The 22,276-nt window shown below is 30.0% G+C and overlaps 1 protein-coding gene across 1 annotated transcript in view; it reads left to right on the top strand.

The window, feature by feature from the left end:
* Positions 1 to 22,276, top strand: part of LOC107444016 (uncharacterized) — a 130,450-nt gene that overhangs the window by 55,089 nt on the left and 53,085 nt on the right. The window contains exons 4-13 of the mRNA XM_087168226.1: positions 5,714 to 5,839; positions 5,923 to 6,015; positions 8,667 to 8,801; positions 9,432 to 9,494; positions 11,388 to 11,540; positions 12,283 to 12,474; positions 14,466 to 14,564; positions 17,217 to 17,351; positions 17,967 to 18,029; positions 20,317 to 20,448. Of these exons, the coding sequence (XP_087024352.1) occupies positions 5,714 to 5,839; positions 5,923 to 6,015; positions 8,667 to 8,801; positions 9,432 to 9,494; positions 11,388 to 11,540; positions 12,283 to 12,474; positions 14,466 to 14,564; positions 17,217 to 17,351; positions 17,967 to 18,029; positions 20,317 to 20,448 (1,191 nt within the window). The remainder of the gene's footprint in view (positions 1 to 5,713; positions 5,840 to 5,922; positions 6,016 to 8,666; positions 8,802 to 9,431; positions 9,495 to 11,387; positions 11,541 to 12,282; positions 12,475 to 14,465; positions 14,565 to 17,216; positions 17,352 to 17,966; positions 18,030 to 20,316; positions 20,449 to 22,276) is intronic.

Below are 22,276 nucleotides of genomic sequence, written 5' to 3' on the forward strand. Positions count from 1 at the left end.
TTCAATCGGTCCAATTCGGGGACGTAGCACCGATAACTGAACTTGTAAATAATAAAGAAACATTAAAAAAATGGGTGATAAACTCTTAAACAGAATCGTTTACAGTTTTATTTATAACAACGGCTGATTTTTAACTAAAGCAAAAAAATATATCATTTTTCAAGCATTTCTCCCGAATGGAATAATTTAAATTTTGAAACTATTTTTTGCGGATTTGAGGCCTCATAAACACCTTAAATTTTTCTATAGTCGGTAATTTTTAGCAAAGCACTTTGTTAATGAATACGGTAAAATTAACGTAATAATTTTTTCATATGTGATAAAATTTGGTAAATGTGGTAAAATTTGGTAATTTCATCACGATATCTTAGAGCAGGGCATGGAAACCATTTTTTTTTTTGTCGTACGCCTGTTTCGGCAGTGGAGGTGCGATTGTTCCTGTATTTCAGTGGCGCCATCTATGGCCAGGAATTCGACATCTGGCATGCCATTCACACAGCCACAACCCGCTTATAGGGCGGATCACATTCACACACAAAGGAGAAAGGACATAGAACACACACAGAGAGAAAGAAACATCCATGCCTTGCCCGGGATTCGAACACAGGACCTTTCTGCTGCAAGGACAGTTCCCTGCCCCCTACACAGGCGGGTCGGCATGGAAACCATTTAATCTTTTAAATTTACTATTCATTTTCGTATTTTTTACTAAATGTGTGGTAACAATGTGGTGGCCCGGTAAACCTTTCAAATATAAATAATTACCAAGCGAATGTTAGAGATATCGTATATTTTGGTTTTATTAACAAGAATCATGTTGCTTTTTATAACCAGAACTGTCATTAAAAAATAGTAAGACAGTTTTTCAAGAATTTTTTTCTCCATGTAAATTTCAAAACCAACGGTTCTGGAGTTATAAGAAATTAAAACTAACGTTCGAGGATAAGCAAACTGAGTGAACACAAAAGCATGAATGTCTATGAAAGATAACAATAGTTCAAATGTCTATAAAAATAGTAATAAATTTCACATCTGACATTAAATAGCAGACATAATTATATGTTTAGTTAATAATATTGTTACATGAAACAAAATAAACTAATGGTAAATAGATTAATATACATTTCTCTCTGTATTAAGTAAAAATTAAAAAAAAAATAGAAACTTTTGAATTATGCTGATTAATAATATGCTTTTAATGATTTAATTCCCTAATCATCACTATGAATAAAAAATTTCTTTTAGAGTAATAACAATCGAAGTTAATTTCGCTATTTAAATTGGCAAATCACTTAAAACATTTGTTTTCTTTAGAGATCATTAAATTGTCATTTCAATTTTTTGAAATATTTTATAGTTGCTTGTTTCGTTACTCTGTTAATGGAAAATTTAAGCTAAAATTATTGTTTTAGAATTCAAAAATAATAAACAACAGTAGACAAATTTTGTCACGGCATCTAGCAAATAAATAATTTATTAAATAAAATACAACAAAAATATTAATAAAAATTTATTTTAAATAGTATATATCGTGATAGGGTAGAAAATTTTGCAAATCATAGAAATGAACTTTAATTTTGATTTTAGAAATATTTTTTTTTTGAGTCTCCTGTTGTAAGCAAAATGAGAAAGAGAACACCTTAATAACTTTTGATCTAACGATTGTAATTTTATATGATCATGGTTTGGTTTGGTTGTTTAGGTTTTTGGCACAAGAGCCAGTCCTGGCTATATCGTGCCTCCAACTAGATAGATATTTTACAGCTAGGTTCACAATTCTGTTTTGGTTTAAAAACTAGATAGATGTATAAATGCCAATATCCTTAAGGTATGAGAAAATGTTAGAGTGAGGATCATCTTCAATTAGTGAGAACAATGACGGATGGAGGGTACCAAAATGACGCAATCTCTGGCTTTTAAAATACTGCATTCGATCAAAATATATATAACAGTTAAAGGTTCTTTAAAATTTGTGCATTCTGGTTCTGGTTCGTTTAGAAAAAGATGTTTATGAGTTATTCGTGTGTGGCCAATACGCAAGCGGTTTAAAAGCACTTCAAGTTTTCGACTGATGTTTAACTGTTTATAAGGCTGTATGTAAGTTTTAATGGCGTGTAGTTTGTTATTAGTTTCATTCTTCCATCAGTTTTGCCATTGTGATTCGAGAATATTTTGAATTGATTTTTTACATCAGAATAAGTCAGCGGATTGTTCGATAGATTGTTTGTTGATTTTGCTATTGAGTAAGCAACCTCGTTTCCTGTTATGTTTGTATGACCTGGTATCCAGCAAAAAGTTACTTTTCATGATTCATGGATCATGATTCATGGGATCATGGGATATGATCATGATTCATGGGATTAACCTGAAATATGCTAATGAACTAGTGCAGATGATGTTTTGAACTACGAAATCAGACGTAATTCTTGACCCTCAAAATGCTTGCGGTAATCGTCATTTGGAAAATATTGTAAGTTGGAAAAAAAATATATGTTTGTTTAGGGAAAGCAAATTTTCATTCAGATTTCTTAATTTATTAAACTATCGTCTGTAATTAATAAACACATTTAAAGTTACGCTCATAAGTCATAAATATTAGGTCCTAGTACGTGGAAATCTCGTAACTAGTTAAAAAGTTATTAAGTGGTAGTCTTTATTTTGCTCGCTATGCATGTAATTCGATTTCAGTTCATTAGTATCGACAATTAGTGCAGACTTTAATTAAAACATATTAATAATTGCACACAATTAAGCAATTAAAATCCTTTTTTTCAAATGTTTGATCATAAACAACTTTGCATAGAAATTTCTGAAATGTATAGTGTGATAAGATCACTGTATATTCTTCTTTTTTATGAAATTTCATGACATTTTTAAATTTTTTTTTATATTAACATCAAATTTTAAAAACTTTTCTAGTAGTATATAGCCAAAATGCTATTTTTAAGGAAAAAATTATGCGAAAGTTTTAATTAATATCCTCAGGCTATTATTTCCAGCACTTAGTAATAAGCATATATATTTTAAATTTATATGTTTATTACTATTATATAGTTTTTATTTATTTTATTACTTTAATAAATATTCTAAAATATTTAATTTTACTGCATTAAATAAATTGAACCGGATAAACTTAAAGGATACAGAGCTCGAAAAGGAGGTGACTCAATTTTGTGTTTTCGTGATTGCTGGTTGATTCAAAAACTTCTCTGGACTCGGCTGATCTAAAATATTCTCAAATGGTCATGATCATGGTTAAGATCATGGATTAAAAATACCTTTGCCCTAATAGGGAGAGATTTTCGTGGTTTCTATTACTCGTGGCGGGTTAACTCCGTCAAAAGTTTCTCCCCGGAAGTGAATCTAACCCAATGCTTAATCCAGGTTTTCCTGATTAGGCATGGGATGAAACCGTGGGAAGTTTTCGAAGTTTTGTTCTTCAAGTCACGCATTTGCGCATTAGTTGTATTAAAAGTTCTTCCTTAGATGTGTTAGTCTGTACAAGTTCTTAATCCAGATTTTCTTGATTAAACATCAAGTGGATTTACGAAAACCGTTAGAGGTCGGACTTGCTGAAATCGTTAGTTTAATCAAAAAGTACTTTCTGGGGAGCGAGTCTGTCCGGATGATTAATTTTAGGAGTTGGTTATGATAGGAGTTTATAATCCTATGGAGTTGGTTATGATAATCTAAAAGGGGTCGGCTATGAAACGCCAATTACACTGGTTATCATAAATTAAGGAAAATTCACAAAAATCGCGATAACTCAAGAAATTACACATGGAATTTTATGAAACTTACCCACAATATACAACACATAGTAAGGTATTAAACAACATAAAAAGAAATTATCAGGCATTAATAGTAGTATAGAAATTAGCACATGTATAAAATAAACAAATTGGAAGTATCGGTTTGCAATAGAAAAAGTACCTTTAATATGGAATATGATTGCCTCTAGAAGCAATACAGCACAAACAGCGATGTGTGATGCTTTCAATTATGCGGTCTATCAGTTCAATAGGAAGTGAGAGCCATTGCTCTTGTAAAGCAGTTGCAAGCGTGGCAAGGGTCTGAGGGGGCGGATTGATGGCAGATACACGCCTCCCTAGAGCATCCCAAACGTGCTCGATAGGATTCAAGTCCGGGGATCGAGCTGGCCACTCCATGCGAGTAATTGTTTCCTGTTGAAGATAATCATCAACAATGCGAGCTCTGTGTGGTCTTGCATTATCGTCCTGTAACAGGAAGCAATCACCAATTGCCCCGGCATATGGGCGCACATAAGCATCAAGGATGTTGTCTCGATAAACCTGAGCATTCACGGTTCCCCTTGGAAAGACATGGAGGTATGTGCGCCCTCCTAAGGATATGCCTCCCCAAACACAGACACTGCCTCTTCCGTATGCATCTCTTTCACGGATGTTTGATGGATGATAACGGGTCCCAGGTTCTCTCCATATCAAATAACGTCTACTGTCACTTTCTAGACTAAACCTGGACTCATCCGTAAAGAGAACAGGCCTCCATTGATCTGACGTCCAGTGGACATGTTGTCGGGCCCACTGCAAACGGTCTCTCCTATGGCGTGATGTGAGCGGCACGCAAATGGCTGGTCGTCTCGCATACAGACCACCTTCGTGGAGCCTTCTGCGCACAGTTGACGTTGACACCAACCTTCCGGTGGCTGCAGCAAGAGAGGATCTAAGATGTGTCGGAGTAGCGGTTCTATTCCTGCGTGCACTTAATGTCAAATATCGGTCATCGGCACTGGTCGTAACAGTTGGCCGTCCTTGACTGAACCTCCTAGATGCCGAATCTGTGGTTTGAAATTGCCTCCAAAGTCTATGAACCACAGATGGACTCACATTTAGCCATCTGGCCACTTCTGATTGACTCTGCCCTGCCTCTAGTCTCCCGATGGCTCTCCATCGTAGTTCTTCAGGCAAATGATGCCTAGAGGTCATTATTACGAATTGGCTATCTCAGATTTTCAATGTCGCAATCACAGTAAAATTTGTGTGCTTTCTCTCAAACTTGTACTTTTATGCTCCAGGCAGATGACGTAAGCCGAGTGCAGCGCCACTAATTTGCATATTGCAATTTTACTCAGCTACTCTTAGTGGACAACATATGCAAATTTTGCACGGTTTGGCTTACTTTTGAAAGAGTTATCGCTATTTTTGTGATTTTTCCTTAATTTATGATAACCAGTGTATTAAATAAATGCAAAAAAAATATTTAATTAATATTTACAAAGTAAGAGTGTAAAAAAGTATTTAATTAAATATATACAAAATAAAAATGCAAAAAAAAATTTTATTAAATATATACGAAGTAAGAATTTCAAAAAACCGATAATAAAATATATATGGAGTAAAAATAAAAATAAAAATTCAACATAAATATGAAGTGAAAATGTTAAAAAGATTTAAATAAATATTTACAAATTAAGAATGTAAAAGAAATACTCAATTAATATTTATAAAGTAAGAATGTAAAAACAATATTTAATTAAATATATACAAAGTAAGGATATAGAAAAGTATTTAATTAAATATATACAAAGTAAGAATATAAAAAAGCATTTAATTAAATATATACAAAGTAAGAACGTAAAGAAGTAATTAAATATATGCAAAATTAAAATTTAAAATAAATATTTAATTAAATATGTACAAAGTGGAAATATTAAAAAAAATCCTTTTTTCAGACGCATTTTTTCAATCCAAAAGAGGCTGAAAAAGATTTAATACCAAGAATAGAGCTTTTACGTGGTGAAAAGGGAGACACGGGTCCACCAGGTCCCCCAGGACCTGTAGGTCCCAGAGGCGAAAAGGTAAAAATTTTTTGCTATTTTGTACAAAATATTATACCATTTTACTATTTTCCTCATCACGTAAAATGTTTTGAATGTTTCAGGGCGATTGTTCCTTTTTTGGGAATCCTCGTTGGAAGAGGAAAGACAGGAGAGATGAATGGATTTTTCCAGATATTGGATCTGGAGAAGGACCGGTAAGAATATATATATGTGTTTATACTTAAAGCTGTATTTATACTTTTTCTAAATTCCCTTACCATAAAATAAAGTCAAATGTTTAGTTATGTTGGAAACATAAAACTTTTTGTTTATTTTATTCAGAACAGTGTTTCGACGATTCAGCAATCCTTGAGCAGTATTTCGTTAATTTTGAGAATCATTTCATCAGGAAATCGCGTGGCTTAAGACGATATGCAAACTCTTAAATGTATGACAAAAATATTTCCGCAACTCGAAGCTTCATCGTAGTACATTGTTGTAGAGGATTAACTAGAATGACGAAACTATACTAAAGACTATACTATCGAAAACAAAGTGACGAATTAAGGTGATCAAGGAGTCGGTTTCGTACTAGGAAAATCCAAAATTCGAATCCCGCTTCGGGCATGGTTGTAATTTATCTCTATGTTCTTGTTGTGTTGTTCCACCTATATGGTGCCCCCGTTAAAGTGATTATTCTAAAGAAAAACATTAAGCTCAGAGATTTAAAAAAAAAATAGAATGACGAAATATTTCTTACAACTGTGTCGAAATTCGTTTACTCGAAAAAGTGCATTTTGACGGAATTTTTACTCGGATCATGTACCAGGAAACGGTTTCATCAAAAATGAAGAAAATTTCGTGAATCTTTTGCTCTGGTTCCAGTCTTTCATAACAGCTTGACTCCTATTTTATTTCCACCAAATCCAAGGAATATTATGTTAATATTAAATAGTTGTTAATTCCAAATTATATACTTTTATTTCTTTCAGGTACGATTAAAGTAAAAGGCACTACATTACATTTTGTATTTGTATATTAAAGCATAACCTATGAAGAAAATGCAAATAAAATATTTGTACAAAATATTAAGATTGTACGAAACCATTACAAGTAAAAAACAGCTAACATCTATCTCAGACACGTAAAGGGACATATAAAAATATTGTTTACTGAATATTAATGAACTAGGAAATTATTACAAACGATGCATTAAATTTATTCGCACATTTTTTAATTTACTCTGTAGCTGTTTTAAATAAATAAGGTTTGAAATTTATAAGTTAAAAGATAATTTTTTAATAATTCATTTATTAATTTAGATTAAACAATAAATTTTTTATGTTTTTTTTCAATAGTTCAAATTGAACGTAAGCGCAAAGCGTTCAAATGAAGTTAATTAGGAGTTAGTAATTAGTATTAATGAAGTAATTAGTGTTAATTAAGTTAAGTTAGTTATGATAAGTAACTATTTAAATAATTTTCATAACATTAATATTTTCGTTTACATAAATATAAATATTTATCTAAGTAATTTTCACGTGATTCAAAGTTAACAAGACCTAACTTTTAACTAACCAGAATCGGAGTTGAGCAAATTTGTCAATTCCCTTTCCTGATTAAAATTTTTAAATTCCCCCGAGTCGATTAATTTTAATTTTGATATTTCGCTATCAACTAACTTTTTTATTTTTTTTTTATTCATTATATCCATTTTTACCGGAACATGTTACGGAACAAAAGATCGATACATCGTAATTTTTACAGTAACAAATACAGTAAAATCTCTGCATCACTCTTATTCAATAAATATTGCAGTAAAAATTCACCTATAATACTCTACGAATGGATTCTACGAATTATTCAACGAAATATTCTACGAATTCTAATATTCTGCGAAAAAATGGATTTTACAGATAATGTACCCAAAGTGCCCGGTACCGTAGTTTAATCCGGAATTTTTTTACAGTGCATTGAATTAATGAAATAGAAGAGTTACCCTGCCTTGTTTTGCTTTAAGCTGGTTTCGTTTTTAATATACCTATAATAAACAGCCGGAATGAATTTAACAATGTTTGTTTGAATTAATTAAAAAGAAATATGTTAATTTGTTCTCTTGAAAAAAATTTTTTTTTTTTCATTTCACTTTTTTCATCGAAAAATAAAATTGCGGAGTAATTTTATGAAATTAATGTATAATATAATTTATATATATTATAAAATAATATACTATTCCATAAAGTGCTAATTTTGTATATTTTTTTTTTCAAAATGAAATTTCTGGCTTTGCTTTTATGTATGCATGCAATAATGTGTGATAAGGGCTTATGCCTTATTTCAATTGTGGGGGGGGGGGAATTGCAGACCTTTTTTGTAGCAGTTCAATGATAATCCTTTACCCTTTGAAAATGAACAATCTTCAAATATTAAGGAAATACAAGAAGAATTCGGTAACTAATTTAGAAAAAAAACTGCTCAATCAGAAAATTGGTGTCTTCCGTGGTACTCAGAGATGAGCCTTTTTCAATAGAGTGACAGATTAGGATGCATCATTTTCAATAGATTGATATTTTGAGAGGAACCTTTTTTCAATAAAGTGAGAGATTGAAATGAGCTTTTTTAAAATATATTGATGGATTCAGATGAACCATTTTTCGCTTGTTAATCATATTAGTCTATTGTATCATTATAAATTATCACCTAGTTTAAAAAAGATTTAACGGCAAGATAATATGGCACCATCTTTGTTTTTCAGTGAAATTGAATGATATTATATGTAACAAATAAAATTTAAAGAATTTCAAGTATTTTCTAATATTTTGATATTTTTAATCACTTCTGACGTTTTACTTTCCATTGCTTCAAGGCTACAGATTTTAGTGTGCCTTGGGAAACTGAAGAAAATGATAAATGTCACTGTAACATATCAGCTCTAGATCTTCCACCAGGACCACCAGGGCAGGAGGGCAGAGATGGAATGCCTGGTATACCAGGTCATCCCGTAAGTTATTCAATTTTTCTCAATAGTTTTTTTATGAAAAAGTCGTGAGATTTTATTTTTAATAAATATTCAATATGAGTAAAGAGTCTTATAGTTTTTCTCCAAAATTCAAAATATAAGTTCTCCTTTTCTTGCCAATGATTATTTTATGATATTTAATTTTTTTGTAATCCTTTATAATAAAATTGAATTTTCAATTAGTTAAGAGATCGATTTTAATTAAAAGTTAAATAGTTGCAATAAAAATTAAATAGAATGCATCATTATTATCAAAAACTTGGAATATTCTATTATATTCTACTATTGCTTCATTTTTCTTAAAAGTTTCTAATTAGTATCTAAACATTTTAAGTTAACTAAAAGTTTATTAATTAAAAGTGTTAAAACATAAATGTTTTTATACATGTGATTAATTAATTTACCTTTTTATGAACCTGAAATACCTTTTTTAAAGATTTAAACTCTAATAAAAGTAATTGTTGTGAATGCAAAATAAAGTAAGACGAATAAACTATTAATGATATATCTAATATTTCAATACACTTTTAAAACTTTTTTAATAGTTTATTCATTTTGACTTTTTCTGTAAATTTTAAATTCCATAAAATTTATTTAAATTGGATATTGCAGGGAATGACTGGTCCTCAAGGCGAAATAGGTCTTCCAGGACTACCAGGACCTAAAGGAGAAAAGGCAAGGAACCCTTAACTGTAATAATATTAAATTTTCTTAATCAAGGCACGAAATTTGCTCTCTCCAACTCATCATTGGTAACCAAATATTTAAGGCTTCGGGTAGGTTCTGTTTTGCAGAATGTTCTTTTTCAAAACGATGTTCTTTCTCACGCCCGATGGCTGAGAGGTAGTGCTTCGCGCTCCCGTGCCACAGGTCCTGAGTTCGATCCTCGGGCCGGGCAAGGTTGACTCAGCCTTTCATCCCTTCAGTGGGTCGATAAATGAGTACCAAGCATGCTTGGGAACTAAACACTGGGAGTTCCGCGTTCGGCTGACCACCTGACCGGAGCATCTGCTCTTGCACCCCAGAGCCCAAGGTCAAGAAAACTGAGATGGGCACAGAAGGACGCTGAGTTTAGTTTAAATCAAACTACGAGGGCTGGTACAGCCTGGTTGGTAGGGCACTTGATTCATGTCAAGAGGTTGTCTGTTCGATCCCCAGGTAGTAAATGATGACTGATGCACGTTAAATCTGTTGAGTCACAAAGTCCTCCATGTTCCTCATAACAAATCATACAAATGGATTAGAGTCTCCTTGTCATCAGGCAAATCGTGGGAGGTTCTCGTGATCTTCCTCTCCATATAACGCAAATGCGGTTTAGTTCCATCAAAAAGTCCTCGATGAAGGAAAATTTCTCCCAATACTTGATCCATGTGTTTCCTTGTCTTCTGGAATGGGTTCAAAATTACAAGGCTACCGAGTTGAACATTATTAGTCGCAAACCTAATATTAGGTCGGTTGTACAACGACGGTTGTAAAGTAAAATCGGTCTGTGGAAAATATCAGGGAGCAACTTCGGCAAATCTTCAGCGTGAATACGCTCGAAGGAATAATAATAGATCATAAATAGATCACCATAATATAGATCGCCATATATAGATCTCCATAAATAGATCACCCTTAAAATTTTTAACCTGTTCAAATGGTATTATAGTTCCGAAAGATAGAGGTAAACATGAAGTGTTAAAAATATGGGAACATTTCTGTTGTTTTTTTATAACTTACATTGGAGTGATTGAAACTTTATGTTAACCTTATTTTAAATAAATGTTTTTATTAAATTTTTGCAATAAATATGTTTCTACATCATTTTATGGTTTCGATCACCAAAAAGTTTACATTTGTTTATGTTTCGGGTTCTCAATATTTAAAATTATCCATATTTTCCGTTCAGTCGAGAGAAAAATTTGGCCTGTACCTTAAGAATTTATTACATAACTTTTTAATTCAATGACTAAATCATGTTACAGTTTTTCTTTTAATGCAAGATTACTGTAATGTAAACCATGCGTTTTGAAATATTTCACAAAAAGATTCCAAAAGAAAATGTAAAATATATTTTTAGCAATCATATATTTTAGAGACTTTACATATGTAGTCAATATGATTTTGTATATTCAAAATATGTTGTATTGTATAATATATTGCTAGATTTTCCCAAAAAATATTTTTTTCTCAACTATTAACATTTGATCATTTCTATAAAACAAAACCACGACGCACAATTTATAAACTTTACTATTAATTTTTATTTATTTTGATTTTTAATGACTTAGTTTTATTAAAAAATGACTTAAAATTACAATGAAAGAAATAAAATTAACTATTTTAATTAAAGTTTCAAAATCAGTTTAATTCATTTAATTTAAGTATGTATTTTCATTTTATTCGCGGTTTTAATGGATTTTTTTAAAAATTTACTTCAATTGAAATAGTTTATCCAGTTTTTATTCATAATATATTCAGCATCAATCTTCTTATTTTACGCACAACCTTATAGCTCCAATCAATACAAAATAAAAATGATTTAAAACATTTTTAAACTTAATAAGAATGAATTCTTCTTAACAGGGAGCTTCAGGGACAGAAGGGCCACCTGGTACCATGGGACTAAAAGGTGAACCTGGTCTTGACGGTATTCCAGGAGCTCCAGGACCTAGAGGATTACCTGGACCCCCAGGGCCACCTGCATCTGCAACTTCACATAGGGGTAGTATTTTCGATGTAAGTTAAGTTTAAAATGAAATAAGCTTGCAATGTTTAATTCCCAGAATTCATTTTACAAAAATATATTTATAAGTGTAATAATATATATATTTTTGTGATACTAAATGTATGTAATAAATATTTGTAAAAATAAATGTGTTTTTAATTTGAATTAGATTTTATTGCTTGTTTTATTAACTATTGAATTCTTACCTGATTATTTTAATACTTTATCACTTCGTTTTGAAATATTATCAATGTATGAATTTTGTTAGTTTTTAAAAAGACAAAGAAGATTTTCTTTTCATCTTTATAACTAGGAAATGTTGCATATATACATACAATAACATAAATGTAAATATTTATTACTTAAATGTAACATATATTATTTTCATGAACTCACAAAATAATTTTTAAAAAAAAATGGAAATATGTTAAGTTTGGTGAAGACATATGCGTAATAGTTATTTTAACATTAAAGTAACCTAAAAAATAAAGTTTTATTCATGATCTGTTCACAATCGATAAGTTTATGAGCTATGATGCGTTTCAATTGCCTCAATTTTTAAGATAAAATAATTCAAAGGAAATTGATAATTCGTAGTAAGAAGAGAAATTCACTAACAGCTTTAGTCAAAACAAAAATCCGAAAAAGTAAATCAAATTTTTCATGCTATTAAATTATCATGACTGATTAACATTCTCTTATCATGACTAATTAACATGACTGATTAACTGATAAACATTCACATATCATTAGCTTGATGACACTTTTGGAGGAGGAGTATATGGTACACCAGGAGATGGACCTTTCACCTCTTATCTAGGACGACCAGGCCCTCAAGGAATACCAGGATCACCTGGCGTACCAGGACCTAGAGGAGAAAGAGGTTTTCCAGGACAAAAAGGAGATAAAGGAGAAATAGGACTACGGGGCTACAAAGGCGAACGAGTAAGTTGTTATGTCGAAATCATTTTATTGAAGTTCCCCATATTATAACTTATTTTCGAATATTTTATACATAACATTTACATTTAGATATTTATTTTAAGAAATAATTTTTAAATAAAGTTTGAGTTTAATAATATCTCTTTTCATAATTAATTTTAAGCACACAATCGCGTATCCGTAATGGTTGTATAATTTTATCTGTTTTCAGATAATAAATGAAAACTTATTTCAGATGAAAATCTATCGCGGCAATGCGATAGATCAGTACTTACGTATTCAAAAATTCAGTTTATTTGAATTTCAATTTCATGCATTATTTTTCCATTACCAACTATTTCCTGATTTCTACACTATAAAAATATAATACTATATAAAAATGTCTTCGTTCTTTTAAATTCAAGGGCAATAATCTTCAATAGAAAAAAAAAAAAGACGAAATCTCTTAATTTAACGGAAATAAGACCGTTTAAAAAAGGCCGTTTCATGTTATTTGCACCGTCCGTAAACTTAATTTACCGTGAAATGACAGACGAAGCCCGTAAGTTCTCACTGAGCGAATCTTTCAGTCCGCAACTAATTTAAATTCGAATCTTTATATTTAAATTCAAATTTTATTAATTCAGTTTTATTTAATTCAACTCAAATTTTTAGCATTTTTATTCTTTGATTCAAATTTTATTTTTAATTTTTTGTTCAAATTTTATTTTTGAACACAAAAACAATAGTGACTAAATATACCTATATTCTATAAAAATGACAAAAACTGAACTCTTACGAGTCATGGCAGGCAATACTACCAATCGCTGCCTGTATTTTTTCAAGGAAAGTTTTTACGCTTTCTTTTACTTTTGGCTCCTGTAATACACTGTGATAACCAACACCCTTACTCAAAAAAGTCGTATTTTACTCGTGTGCAGAAAACCTTTCGGAAATTACTTAGAAGCTCTTCTCTGAAATCAAACACGTGATTTATTGAGATACAATTCGGTGCTTGTAACTCGAGAAGAAGAGAAGTGTGTATATGCCTAACCATGTGACTTAAATCCAACTTAATTGGATACCTGTAAGTGACGACACGCGTGTGTGTCGAGCCTGATTGGCTTCTGAACTGACAAATGCTACGATTACCTCACTTGGTGTCTAGTTAAGCTCTTATAAGTTTCATAAGTGATTAGATTACCATAAGTTTAGAGTAAGATACGGTTTGAATACAAAATTTTGTATTTAAAGATAAAGCTGGAAAAAAAAATTTTTGATTGCTCTTATCCATAATTTTTTTATTTATTTATTTCTGTAAAATGACTTGTCTCAGACAATTACATCTTGAACTAAATTAAGAGCAAGTTAACCGGTTAAATCTTTACCTTAAAATTAGTGGCACAGTAATAATATTTGCCATACCGTGTTTTTCATCTTAAATTATAATTATAATTGCACATTTAGTGATTTTTAGAAGCGCTTAAACACGAACGTAACATAAATTTATTTCTACAAAATAAAGATTGATGTTGCTTATAATTACTGAAGTCTAATAAAAGTTTTAAACTTAGTTCGCTATTAAATAATTTATTAAAAGTATTGATTCATAGAAAAATAATTTAAATTCTAACCGATGCATGAATCTGAATATAGAATAGTTTAAATTTTTGCAATAGTTCATTATTAAATAATTTTTCAAAATTATTGATTAAATAATAACTTAAGTTCTAACCGATGCATGAATCTGAATATAGAATATTTTAAATGTCTGCAATAGTTCGTTATTAAATAATTTGTTAAAAATAATGATTCTTAAATAATAACTTAAGTTCTAACCAATGCATGAATCTGAATATAGAATAGTTTAAGTGTTTGCAATAGTTTGTTATTAAATAATTTATTAGAAATATTGATTCTTATATGATAACTTAAGTTCTAACCAAAGCATGAATTTGAATACAGAATATTTTAAATTTTTACAACGATATTTTTTTTGGAACTTTAATGTTTAGGGTAGCACAGGAGAAAAGGGTTCCAAAGGTGAACACGGTATTCAAGGTGCTCGGGGTTTAGCTGGTATACCCGGACATGATGGACTTAAAGGATCGAAAGTAAGTTTTGTTTTTTAATCAATTTTGATCCAGTTTTTTGTTTCTAATTTCTTAAAAATAATTTTTAAGAATTCCGGAAACAAAAATCAAAAGTTGAAATCAGCCGTACTTTTGTTTAATTATTGAGAAAAACAGCTGAATTGTTTATTTACGTTTATAATTATTATTATTTTTGCATTAAAATATTACAAAAATTACCTTTAATCGTATAAAATTAGAGTTCCCTAAGTAATTATTTGTGCACATTCATGCATAATTATTTAGAGTCTCTATTATGAAGTTATAGTGAAGCACTATCATATAAAAGTACCTGGTTTAATGAACCCCTATTTACAGAACCCTGGTTTAACGAAACCCAATTTACCGAATTTCACAATTTAAAGAATTTTATGAAGTTAATGAGGTAGATTTATAGGAAACAATGAATGGTGATTCTGACACAGAAGTCGATTATAAGGAATCCCCAGTGAAAACTGTTACTTTTTCTGATGATTTGCATGGTTTGGAAACAGTGAAAACTTACCTAATACAGCAAGATGTAAATGTAGGAGTATTTTTTTCTTATCATGATGTCGAAAAAAAACTTTTTAAAGTAAGAAATCAAGGAACTAAGCAAACCTTACTCACGAAATGCTTCAAAATTTCAAATTCATCAGCGCGTAATCATTAGTCGTATTTTAAGCTCCTGAATAAAAAGTATAAGATATCTATTTATTTTGTGTACTTGCTTATTAGATATGTTCGGATACTCTATAAGATTAGTCAATTGTTTTTTAATTTTGGCCTCGATATCACAAACTATCCTCGATATAGCGAATAATATTTTTGGTCCCTATGAATTCGTTAAATCGGAGTCGGACTGTATAATGTAAATTTTTCAAAAGCTATATCATTTTTACATAGATAGAGGAACAGATAGAGAAATAGATAGATTGAGAGATAGTTAAAATAGATAGATAGATAGATAGAGATAGAAAGATAGAGACATAGATGGAAAATGAGATGGGAGTTTTAAAGAGTTCTTGCTCAATTTGTAGAAAGAGAAAAAAGAAGAATATTTCAACTAGTTACGTTATAAATCTTCCCTTATTTAGTTAGATTCTCTTTTACTTTAATGTTGCTTTCTTTGAAAGTCCACTATAAATTCGACTATGCCTAAAATAGTGCTGAAAAATTATAATCTTATTAGATTCATGAACAATATTTCATTTTAAGTATAATTCCTCTTTCAACAATTATTTGTTTTAAATGCCGCAGGTCAAATTAAGCCATTCAAATCTCAATGATAATTAATTATTTAATTAATTAAATAATTTTGCAATTTTAAGAGCCAAACACACTTAGCCAACTTATGAGTTTCAATTACAATATAAGGTAAAAATGCTTATCAGTTTAAAACTTAGAAAAAAATGCTTATTTTTATTGAATTCTGTTTATACAATAATTTGTCCATTCAACTTGCAATAATTTTTCTACATTTCCCTTTCATTTATTCAAAATATATTTCTTTGCTCAAAACTTTCATAACATGACAATTAAACAATTCAAATTTTTTAAAAGTCTGAATGTTTTATCGATTTAAAAGAAAAATAATTATCAGATTTTAGGAAATTAAAACTGTATAAATGTAATCAATATATAGTTTTTTTAAACACTGAAAATTTCATATCTTTGAAGAAAAAATTAAGTATCAGAATTTAAAAAATCAAAATGTATAAATCTAATCGATATATCAATATAGAAATTCTTTTAAAACACTGAAGGTTTTATCTGTTTGAAAGAAGAAAAATTTTAAGTTTCAAGAAAATAAAATTGTATAAAACTGATAGACATATCAATATAAAAAAATTTTTAAAACGCTGGAAGTTTAATCTTTTTGAAAGAAAAATATTTATCAGATTTCAGGAAATTAAAATTGTATAAATTTAATCAATACACCAATATAGAAATTTTTTTTAAAACACTAAAAGTTTTATGTATTTTATAGAAAAATAATTATCAAATTATTAAGGAAAATAAAATTGCACAAGTCTAATCGGGTATATCAATATAATTTCTTTTAAAAAAAAGCACTGAAAGTTGTAGCTATTTGATAGAAAAATAATTATCATATTTTAGGAAATTAAAATTGCATAAATAATCAATATATCAATGTAGAAATTTATGAACAATGTTGTATCAAGAAAATATATTCATAGCTCTATATTCATAGCAATGATTCATAGCAATATTCCTTTAAATTCAATTACTTGTATTCTATTATTAGAATTCCAAATTATCAAAATATAAAAAAATTATAAATTCAAAACCTGTATATAGAAATGTTTTCTTTAATAGACAGTGAAAAATATCCGAAAGAAACGTTTCACCATAGTCTGATTGAATAAAAATAAATATCTAAATAAACAAAATTTCGATAAACAAACAATATGGAATTTTTTCCCAAAATAGTATTATTTATATTTAAAAGATCTGAAACTAGATTCAATAGGAACATAGATTGTCAGATTAAAGAGAAAAAAGCAGGTTTAAAAGATAAGAAGTAAATCCTTCAGAATAAAAAGAAAAACTTAATGCTCTGAGCGCAAGTCAAATAAAAAGTATTCAGACGGTTATAAGTATAATTCTTATTTAGAAAATAATATTTTACAGGGAGAAATAGGACCTCCAGGAATAGGACTACCAGGACCCAAGGGACCTCCTGGTCCACCAGGACCAATTAGTTACCTTGGAGCAAGCAAAGGCAATCCTCTAGGAGGAGAAGATACAACTGTGATAGTTACAAAAGTATGTTTAACAAACTCAAACAAAGAGGGTATTAAGAAAATGCTTTACCGACTTCTGGCAACTTTTCTTTTAATACTTATTCCCTCCAGTTTAAGATGGTTATTAATTTTAAAATAATATTTTTAAACATAAATTAACTTTTTTGTCAAATTCTGATGTATAATCTAATAGTAAATTGCATGAAAATTACAAACTCTTATATTTCCTGAAAATACGGATTAAATTTCTTTTAAAAATATTTTTTATATTTTTCTAAATAAATCATTTGTTAGCATTCCCAGAAGTTTAAGATGGTTATTAATTTTAATAACCATCTTAACATAATCTTTTTAAACATAAATTATCTTTTTGTCTAATTCTGTTGCAGAATCAAGCAGTAAATTGTATGAAAATTGAGAATATATACTTTTCAAACAAATAAACTTATAATTTTGATTAACATAAGGATCAAATTTTTCAAAACATTCTAATATTTTTCAAAATAAATTATCCTTAGTCTATATTTGTTACGTAATTTTGTTTTGATCTCAAAACATTCTAACACAATATTAGTATTCCATTTTAAAACCACTTTTTGATACAGTTTTTAATTTAATTTATTAATAATATTTAAAGGGTGAAAAAGGAGATAAAGGCGAAGATGGAATTCCAGGTGTTCCCGGTACCGACGGTGAAAAGGTACGTATTTCATAACTGCCGGCATTTTCTTTTTAAGTATGGTTCTGAAATGGCAATATAGTTTTACAGAAACTTTTTTTTTCTCGATATAACTTAGAGATTCCTTTTTTACATCCTTTTATTAATTTGCAACACTTTGTTCAATAGTTAATAATAATAATATCAATAGTTCAAGTTAATAAAATGCCCTGTTTTACTTTCGTGTTCGACTGTTCAGTATTTTTTCGAAAACAAGTAATAAGTTTGTCCGTAAACATTTATTTCTAATAGTTTGTTTACAAATCATTATATAATTTCGTTAAGAATATATTTCAAGGTATGGAATTTTCAGTACCTTACATAACTTTTAACTTCAAAATTTATTTATTTTTTGTTTCCATTTATTTTGCTCCTTGTTATAAGCTTTTACAAAATTGTAGACTTTTTTCAGGATGACAAAATTTTTAGTTAAGTTCTTTCTTTAGTAATTATTATCGTGTTGAATACCACGCTAATTTTACATGGCTTGACCGTCTGGCCGAAATGATTTTTTCAGTACGTATTGCATTAATTTCTTCAAACCATTTTAGAATCGATAACAATGTAAAAAAAATTAAAAGCATTCATACTCGAATTATCTGTTTCTAATAATCATGGCTTCGCCGGACGCTGGTGACCCCCATGGCGCTACGAACAAATTCAGTGCCAGTCACCGGTGACCCCCATGACATTCAACGTGTTAATTGATACTACGTTATCTAATAATAAAATAAAAAAAATCAGGACATTGAAATTAATAACCTAAGCACTGCATACATTATGCAAGTTGTTGTAAAACTAGTTGACACATTTTTAAGGTTGTTGTTGTTGTAGTTAATTTACGTCGCACCAGAGCTGCACATTGGGCTATTGGCGACTATTTGGGAAACATCCCTGAGGATGATCCGAAGACAAGCCATCACAATTTTGATCCTCTGCAGAGGGGATGGCACCCCCGCTTCAGTTGCCCAACGATCTGCACGCGAAGTCATGCACTTTACGGTAGAACAGTTTAACGAGGACCAATACCGCACACCCTCGGTCCCTACGCAGACTGATCCAAGTGGTCACCCACCCACACACTGACCGCAGCCAGTGATGCTTGACTTCGGTGATCCACATTTTTAAGGAGTGGTGCTACTTGTTAAGACAAACGATTTTCATAATACATTGGGGGGGGGCGGAAAGAAAAGGACAAGAGGACGCTTTCTAAGCATCAGTTTTTCTCAGAGCCTTTAAATTCAGCTACTTTTCGTCGCCAGATATGCAGCTATATTTGGTGGGCAGACCGCTGCAACTAACGTTGTCTCTGGAGACTTTAGGGAATTGCCAGGAATCTTCCAATGTCTATGCGAAGCTTGTATTGAATCTAACGAAGTAGAGCCGCTATGGCTCAGGGAATAGAGCGTTCGCCTTCGAATGAGGTGCATCGGGGTTCGATCCCGGCGACGGCTGGTCGATACGAATTCCGTATCTGGCTGGCACCGACCACAGTGCTGACGTGAAATATCCTCAGTGGTAAATGGATCATGTGTCTGGCTAATCCTGGAAGGTTCTCGAGGTCTTCCTGTCCAGATAACGCAAATGCGGCTTAGTACCATCAAAAAGTCCTCCACGAAGGTAAATTTCTCCTTATATTTGATCCAGGAGTTCCCTTGTCTTCTGGAATGGGTTCAAAGTCACAAGGTTACGAAGTTTAACATGAATAGTCGTAAACCCAGAAATTGAGTCGGCTGTTCAACGACGGTTATAAAATAAAAATAAAAATAAAATCTTACGAAGAAAGTTTGGCTGCTATTATGAAGTTTTAGTAATTAAGACTCTTAGTTTTTTGCTACTCGTCTTCATTGTAGTCTCCATTTTCACTAGTCAGGCATTTTCTCGCCTTTTGCTTTCTAACTTAACACTGTTTTGTGTGAGTTTTTTCTATGACATGATCCCTATAAATTAATTTATTATTAGTTTTTGGAATTATTAGTTTATTATAAGGAATATTAGTTTTTTTTTATATAAAGGATATAAAAATGAATCTATTACCATTATTTGTCTTGAATAATAAACAAATTTATCAATACGTTATGTAAAGGAAGAAGGAAGAACGCCATTTCGTTATTACATTTAATTTAAAGAAAATTTCTTTTTAAAAACTATATTTTTATTGATAATTCAAAACAATTTACAAATCTGGAAGATGCTCTTCAGATATTATTAAACATATTTAATAAAAATTACTAATGGTACTTGTAATATTTTTCTTTGTTTTCACTAGGGTGATCGAGGTGATTCTGGGATGGATGGAATACCTGGAATCCCAGGACCAAAAGGAGACGTTGGTCCTATAGGTCCAGCAGGTGCACCAGGTCCTATATCACACATAGCACCTGATGGAACTCTTATCATAGTAAGAATTATTTTTTAAGGGAATATACAATGATGTCTTAAAGGGGGGCGGATAAAAAAATATTTTAAAGAGGAGTATATAAATAATTTAATTTCATTAAAAAAAGAACAACGACTTGGTATAATTGGATACAAACTTTCAATTGAACCCAGTCGTTGGAAAGGTATAGTTTTCTATAGGATAAATTCTGGTGCGCAGTAAATTATATTAAGCCTAATGGTATATTAAGCCTAATGTAATATTATATTAAGCCTAATGTAAATATTATATTAAGCCTAATGGTATATTAAGCCTAATGTTGTATTATATTAAGCCTAAAAAGTTATATTAAGCTTAAGATCAAGTCCACGTCTCTAAATTACGCTTACGGGTATGAGCCGTGTTCCAAAATAGATCGACTTACAGACTTTTGATATCCAAAAAGGTACAGTTTTAAATTTGATTTTTCAATAAAATATAATGAAAAAAAATCAATATCTGCTGGGAACATGGAATAAGTTTTATCTGAAGCTTTATACAACAATGAATACCAATACAATAATTGAATTTCGCTTTCATTGACAAGGAGGGAAAGGTCTTGAATTTTTAATTCCGATTGTGTTGCCTGCATTTCAGTACGCAAACGAAACTTTTAACATTATAACTCCTTAGGCAAATTTAATTACGATAAACAAATATATGTTTTTGTATTAAGCTTATTTTATTATTGAACTATTTATATTTTATCGATGCTTAGTGCTTTTTTTCTTCTTCATTTTTTTTTGTAATATGGATTTATTGACAATGGCATGGATGGTATTCGAAGTGTTTTTTGACGCAATCTGAATTTGTTTCATACAATTTCTTTTTTTGGTTATGAAATAATAATAACATATAAAAAACATTTAGACTATTTCATTTATTTGGTTTCAGATTTATAAATCATTTGAAATGTAAGTTGTTCATAAAAATATGTAAAGAGTTCGCATCAATTTTTCCGAAATGCGTGATAGATAATGCAGTCGGAAAAATCCCGTTTAAGATACTTATAAGAAATTAATTTCAAGTTTATAATAAATTGCTGTTATAAGATACTTATGAAATGTAGAGTTTTACAGGAAATTTTAAATGTATTGCTCGAAATAATGGAATATATAATCTAAGTCTATACTTTGATCTTTTAAATTTTTCTTTTTAAAACGCAAATATTATAGTTTCCGATTAAGGATCAAATTAAAAAAGCTTTTTATAGCTGACTTCATCTGCGAAATGAGTTATACTCGCTATGCAACGACGTATTCGAGGCAAAATTTGTAGTTTTTGACATACTTTTACAGTTTATTATAAATATATAGTTTATAATAAACTATAAAAGTATATCTCAAGTATATATAGTTTTGATATACTTTTACGGACTTAATAACTTTTTTATCGTTTATAACTGAAATAATTACTTCGAAATAAATTTTATACATGATTTCAGAACTTAAAAAAAGCAATCGGTAAAAATAACATTGGCGGTAGACGATTGCTGATTGGCGAGTGTCACTTCGGATACCTTCATAGTTTCATAGTAAGAAATAAAAAAATAATAATCGATGCTTTTCTGAAGAAAAAAGCTTCTGAAGTTTAAAAAAAAAAGTTAAGAAAAGAAAGTTTTTTTTTTCTTAAATATATTTCCATAGTTATAGATACATGCTTCTGATAGATACTGTCTATTTTTGTCATAAATCTAATGTAAGTATATTTAGTTTCAGTATATGTACAGCAAAATATATGTTAAAAACTGACTAAACATCTGAAATTTAGTTGGATCATATAATCTAGTTCATGACAGGTTAAAAGACAT

The sequence above is a fragment of the Parasteatoda tepidariorum genome, chromosome 7 (assembly GCF_982258835.1).
Source record: "Parasteatoda tepidariorum strain Cologne lab strain chromosome 7, Ptep-v5.0, whole genome shotgun sequence".
Classification (NCBI taxonomy): Eukaryota; Metazoa; Arthropoda; class Arachnida; order Araneae; family Theridiidae; genus Parasteatoda; species Parasteatoda tepidariorum.